Consider the following 7,100-nt stretch of genomic DNA (forward strand, 5'->3'; position numbering starts at 1 on the left):
TTTAATTTTTTCAATTGACCTAATCCTTCCAGCCGCACTGGGTCCTAGGGTTTACTCAGCCTCTAACAGAAATGAGTACCAGGAATTAATTAAATAATTTGTCTGGGGAGTAAAACTTGGCTGACGCATAAGGCTGACAACCTTACCGCCATCTTTGAGCCGACTGTCTAGATAATGTGGGACCCTCAACGTCTCGCAACCCTATGGGCCTTCAAGGCCTGGTACAGGGATAGCTTTACTTAACTTTTACCTAACAGTATCACAATTTTGAGAACAGACAAAAATCAATTTAGGAAGGCTTTACTAAGATATCTGCTGAGAAATTCTTTTTACTCTATCGATGAATTTATAGAGCATACAAGAGTTACAAAGATAGAGGGTAAATATATAGTACGTGTATTGTAAGTTACTCCCTTTGGTTGGATTTAATACAGGCTGTACTGATTAATTTAACACTTGACAATTCTAGTCAGTTAAGGATGAGAATGGACTTAACATGTATTTTTCTAAATGGGAAAACTGGACTGACAACTTGTGCTCTTTGCATGAGGCTCTATTTACCTTATATATATTTTAATATACTACTCGTATATCTTAAATTTTATATGTTATATGTATTGCATGTCATCTTTTATGTAAGACTTTGTATGTGACAAATTTCATATCCAGCACTACTGGGTAACAACCGGATCTATGGAAAGTAATTACAAATAAATAAACAAATAAACATGTTTCAGTTTAACTGGCCATCTGCAGGTGTACTCAGGGTAACCCACATAACCAAAATAATCAGAGGCAACTACAACTGGAGGAAAGAAAACTGCATTACAGTGAACAGCAAAATCCTTAATCACAACAACCTGTACACCTGAAGATGGCCAGTTAGGCCGAAACATGCAGTGCTCAATAAAGAAATACGAAGAAAGAATAATGAATGATGTTGCACACAGACGGCACAAAAGCTCCAAAGTCATAAAATCAGTAATTTTGTATTAATATCATAGAACTGAGCTGTTAACTTGATACATTCAGAAACATCATGTAAGAAAATAAGACGGTTATTTTCATTTGGAAGGATACAAAGAAATATGCTCGTCGGAAGTCCTCCGATGACAGAGAGCGATGAAAACCCTTATAAGCTGCTGGACTGAATGTGAAGTCATGCAGCTGAAACAGAGAAGTGATGAAGTTACAACATGTGGTGAAATTTCTGTTTTAAAACAAATATAATTTTTACAAAGATCTAAAGACTTTACTCTCTAGAAATAGAACTCAAAGCTCCGTATCACCAACATCAAATCCTACCACCACATTGGATCCTGAACCAGTTCAATTCACCTCTCATTTTCCCCAAACTACATTCCAATTCGTCAGAAACACCTCAAGTTTGCTATCGTAACAAGATTACATGAAATGTACTAATCACGAAGTTGGTCCATAAATAATATTCCAAATTTCATATTCACTTTATTATCATTAGACAAAAAATATTTTCCTAGGTATCTTCTAGCAGCACCCATACCTTATTTTCTTCCACTAAAGTAAGAGACCATGTTTCACAACCAACAGTGGATTAAAGATACAAGATACTGGCAGAATAGTTCTTCTCACATCAATACCTTGTTCTTCGAAGAGTCCACAGAGTGCAGCTCAAGGAGGAGCCAGCAGAACATATTGAGGACGAGAGCTAAGATGAAGAGGCCCTCATGGCTTGCTGACAGGAGAAGGAACGAAATAACAAGGGACAGACACACACTGTAGAGACGTGACAGGACTCGCTGTGAGCTGAGCAGTGGCAGGAATAAAGACATTCCTGAAATGTAGCAATCATAACTGTAATCATCAACAACTAGATGCATCTTTCAGAAAAATACTCCATCCATTTCTCGGCAAATCAATGTGTTTGCATCTTATTTTTAGTTTCTTAGCAATATTTTCAGCAGCTCAGACCCTAAGTGTCCAGTAGTTGGATGATTAATGAACTAGACAGAACACAGAAGGAAGAAGTTGTGGTCTAATTTGAGGAAAACAACTTAAACCTCAAACAAAATAGATAGCCTCCGGGCTGATATTTAACTTGAGACTCCAAAATATGAAGGAATATGAACACACGTAGCAATCAAATAAAACAGGATACTTAAAACTACATTAAAATGCAAAAGAATAGGATAAGGAGACTGTATTTGGGAGGGCCTTGCTTAAAATCTCAGTCAGGGCACTGATAATCCTGCGTGACATTCCTCGCTGCTTTCCTCAGTCCCTCCAGGCAAATGCTAGGAGAGTATCTTAAATTAGGTCAAAACAATGCCCTTCCACATCCTAATTCATTATTCACCACCACATAATCACTGAACTCTATACAATCTCAGCTTTTGACGTTATTTCGCAAAACAAACAACCAGATATGGAAAAGATGGATCAGTGAATATGGTATAGGCCATAATGCAGAAGAAGGTTACTGCCTTCTGGGAATGTGATACCTTGATAGTCTGATGGACAGTTAACAATATTTGAGAGGGGCCTGCTGCCCCCATCTTCACTCCATTCTTTTATCCTGAAGATGGAGGTAGTAAATTCCTTCAAAAGGTTGGCAAACACCCACATGACTACAAAGTGTTGTGACTGCCATGAAAACCTCAAGTATCACATTCACTTAAAAAGGTAAACCTAACCATGTAACAGACTGTGAAGCCCCACAGGGTTGTGAGACGTTGAGGCTCCCACATTTTATAGACATCTGACTCACAGATGGCAGTAAGGTTGTCAGCCTTATGCACCAGTTGCCCTTTACCCCCAGAAAGATTCCTGGTACATGAGTTGAACCCAGGGCCATTATGCAGCTGAAAGGATTAGGTCAACTGAAAAATCCAATGACCTCATCAGGAATTGAACCCACAACCTTCTGACTTGTAGCATAGTGCCTCAACCAACTACACTACCACGTGTCCTGACCACATTCACTTACCAAGCACTGACCAGGAGACAATCTGATTGACCCATGGGAGACCCTGCTTGCTCTTTATACTGTTTGCAGTACTGACGAAGTCCCATATTGCAGTTGGTAGCATAATGAGCTGGATTATCAGAACACAGGAGTGAAACCTGTCCTTGCTGTTGAGAGTATGTGTGTTAAGTCTCCACGCACAATAAACAGCTAACACCAGGAACAGCCAACCCGACAATGCCCTGATGCAACAGACATTACATATTACGAACAGTAACAGCAACAAAAATACACAGCACATGGTTGCAAATAAAGTGTTGTTCTTTTGCCCAACTAATTTTAAACTGTGATGTTATGATCCATATTTAACACTATTTCCATGGTTTATGCTGACCGTCTTACAGTGTATACACTTTTTCACCTTATTCTTCACTTCCACACTACATGTTTCAGCACTAATGTGCCATCTTCAGGTGTCTTTATGCACGTTAAACTACTGTACTGCATGCCATAATGTCTTCATTCTAAAGGACTAAACATATTAAACACAGGACATGCATATGGTACTATAGAAAACACTATGGATATCATAGCAACAAATAAGAAAGGACAATACTTAAACACATTGGAAAACTATCATATACACAGAACGACAAAGAAAAACACACATATGAACAATATAAACAAATATATATATAACCCAATATTTCACGAATTACATACTATTTACACAGAACAGCATAACAACAGCCTACCTCCTACCCCCACATCATCATAACACAACCAAAATGAAGACAGCGCACGCACACACACACAGATCAAGCAGTACAACGCATGCAGTAACAGGAGCAAAACACAACACAGAACACAGTGAGTATTCAATATTATAAAGCCACATGAAACAGATAAAAGTCAGAAAGTGGTATTAATGAATAACAATTTCATGTTACAGATACACAAATATATGTAGGAAGAATGCTCACATAAAAGAGGATTGGCGTAATTCGCATGTTTGAGTGTGACGTAGGAAGAATCCTGAAAAGTTTATTATTTAGAATTCATCGTCCTATATGACGAATACAGATTTTAGTCATTTAGAATGAAGACATTATGGCATGCAGTACAATAGTTTAACGTGCATAAAGACACCTGAAGATGGCACATTAGTGCTGAAACATGTAGTGTGGAAGTGAATAAGGTGAAAAAGTGTATACACTGTAAGACGGTCAGCATAAACCATGGACATACATCAGTGTAACAGGACGCTAAAATATAACATTGTTAACACTATTTCTGTGATATTTGGCTAAAGTCCAACAAGGAGCCACATTTCAATTTTGTCTATATCAAGAAAAATCATTTTCTTTCACTGTGTCATTTGACTTCAGTTACTGGACTATGAAAATGAAGTTTTGTGTTTTTTCTTCATATTTTTGCCTTCAAATTGCATTATTGTGGGAAAATGGTGAAATTTATACACATCAAAAGGGTTAAGTAAAACAGTATGTTCCTATACCAACTGTGAACCAAAGAAGTTTCCGTAGGAACACAACTCCACTCACTAGAAAAACAGGATCTGTATCATGGAATTTTACAACATGGCCAAATTTTCAAGAATACATTCCTTCTGTAACTTGGGAGCATGCTCTATTGTTATTCATCTGGCAAGGCTGTGCCATAGCTCATGCGGTTAAGTCCCTGCCTTCCCACTGCGGCAGCCCAGGTTTGATCCCGGGTCTGGTCAAGTAGGATCTGTGGTGGACAAAGTGGCGCTGGGGCAGGTTTTCTCCGAGTACTTCAGTTTCTCCTGCCAATCTTCATTCCACCAATTGCTCCACAATCACCCTCACCTATAATCTGGGGCTGGTACAATAGGCCAGAAGTGTCTGCAGTACAAGGGACTTAGTCCCACCCCACTAGCAATAAAAAAAATATTCATCTGGCAAGAATGATCAAAATTGCAAAAAATAAGAAGAACCCTCAGTGAAGTTCAAATCAGATACTCCTTGAATAAAAGTCTGAAGTAATACCAACTTCCGCATTTCTGTGCATGGGAAAGAACACAAAAGAAGCAAAACTGTTTTCAAATATCAGAGTCTAAGAGGATTTTATATTCTATTTTGTAGAATTTAAACAGATCTACTTAGAAATTTAGGATTTTACTTACACAAGTTGTGTGTTGGGTTCTCTTCCTACAACAGGAAGCAGAGGAAACACTGCCAGAAACAGACAAGAGGTCAACCAGCCTGCGAGAAGTGGCAAATGAACTGGTTGGGCTAGCGGAAAGACAATGGGCCAAACTGCTATGCCCAGCATCCCAATACTCAGAAAAGAACGGTAGAAGAAAGACACAACCTTGAAATATGAACACACATTTTAATAACACTGTTCTTCAGACACTTTTAGCATTTACATAAACATGTACATCTGTACGGCAAGAATGTGTACACAGTAATATTTTTAACATCTATTACATAATAATAATAATAATATAAATTTTGGATGCCATGACAGATATTGCAAGATGTAGAACTAACTGTGCTATAGAACTCTGTTTGCTTGGTGCAGGAGTAACAACATGTTAAAAGTAAACATGACTATATCTTTGGACATCTCCCAACACAGCCAGTGTTTCCAAAGACAGTGTTTATATGACACGAAGCAATATTCTCCATCACAGCAAGAACTTTCCACCAGTCACCACAGTTTCCCCTGTGCTTAATTAATTAAGCACCACATTATGATTATGTAATGAGAAGTGGAGATATAGCTACATCATTCAAGAGACTTGCAAGGGATGTAGATGAGTGGTCAGCTTCATAGCCCAGATCCTTCACCTCCTGGGAAAGAGCTCCCAGTACGCATTGGATAGGTTGAGTGGGCCCCAGAGCCAGTCTGGATGCCATGGAAGAGAGAAAAATCCCTGTCCCTGTAGGGAATGGAACCCAGGCCATCAAGCCCACAACTCACTGTTATACCAACTGAGATATCTGCGCTCCCACCAGCCAAATCAGTTAAAAAAGAAAAGACTGATATTGTTTTTCATCATAGCGCATCATACGCTGACATTTGGTGAATAATGTTCTTGTTCATTAACTGGAATACATGGTAGCCATGCATGTTAACTTCCACATACATGAAACACTGCTTCATCAGCAAACAAATTTGCTGAGATAGGTCATGTCCTGTTTGATATGGGAAACCAATTCTAAAGCAGACTGTTCTCTCACATCCTGATCTCTGTATGTCGTCTTCCAGACCAAGTCAAGCCTGTAAGCATGATATTTCAGTTGTTTGTACAAAACACCATGCACAGATCCACATGCCAAGCCTAATCCTAAACTTGCTTGGTAAAGAGACTTGCAAGGGCTGCTCTGACATGTTTTGTGTATACATTTGTCATTGTCTTGGGTCACCATACAGCGTAGGGGCCCATTGCAAGGCACTATGTGCTCTTTCAGGTGCTTGTCTAAAGGCATCACAGATCTGTAAATCGCCTTAATGTCTGTTTTCATTTTGCATATAGAATATTTTATTTTACTGACATTTAGGGCTGGATACCCCTTAATGTAACAAGGTACAACATTAACATGATCAAGACAGGGCTAAGGATCATATAAGGCATACATACAGTCATTACTTACAAGTACTTCAATTCCTATAATATGGAAGACAAAGAACATCAATAACCTTCGTAGACCCATTGAGCTCCTGACATGAGATATGGCTGCCATAAGTGCAGCCCAGTGTCGAGCTACAGCCCACCAGATTAACTCGGGAAGCAGAAAGTATATATAGAATTGAAGGGGTAACATTTGTACTGGAAGAAAAAGCAGAGTTTACATTAGTCTAAATTGAGTCTTCAACAAAATGGATAAGACTGAAAAACAGTGGGTAAATATGAATTCTGGACAATATTACAATTTTACTTACTGCAAGTCAGAGCCATAGTCAGAATAACTAGGAACAAAAAGGCAATGTTCACCCAGCAGCCCCCTCTGAATAATCTAGAATGAGTGAAGGTCAAAAGCTCATGCTCCTGATATACTTCATCATGTTGGACATGAAGAAATGAAGGGCTCTTTTTATGCCTGCTGTCATCACCAACTAGGGAGTGAAGAAGCCAGGCAATCCAACCAAGAAATGCAAGAGTTAC

The 7,100-nt window shown here is 38.8% G+C and overlaps 1 protein-coding gene across 1 annotated transcript in view; it reads right to left on the minus strand.

The window, feature by feature from the left end:
* Nucleotides 1-7,100, minus strand: part of LOC111868949 (GPI ethanolamine phosphate transferase 1) — a 20,915-nt gene that overhangs the window by 6,964 nt on the left and 6,851 nt on the right. Inside the window, exons 8-13 of the mRNA XM_033753251.1 lie at nt 6,878-7,099; nt 6,589-6,764; nt 5,112-5,299; nt 2,966-3,186; nt 1,620-1,813; nt 1,081-1,167 (exon numbers count right to left, since the gene is read on the minus strand). Of these exons, the coding sequence (XP_033609142.1) occupies nt 1,081-1,167; nt 1,620-1,813; nt 2,966-3,186; nt 5,112-5,299; nt 6,589-6,764; nt 6,878-7,099 (1,088 nt within the window). The remainder of the gene's footprint in view (nt 1-1,080; nt 1,168-1,619; nt 1,814-2,965; nt 3,187-5,111; nt 5,300-6,588; nt 6,765-6,877; nt 7,100) is intronic.

The sequence above is a fragment of the Cryptotermes secundus genome, unplaced genomic scaffold (assembly GCF_002891405.2).
Source record: "Cryptotermes secundus unplaced genomic scaffold, Csec_1.0 scaffold1090, whole genome shotgun sequence".
Taxonomy (NCBI): Eukaryota; Metazoa; Arthropoda; class Insecta; order Blattodea; family Kalotermitidae; genus Cryptotermes; species Cryptotermes secundus.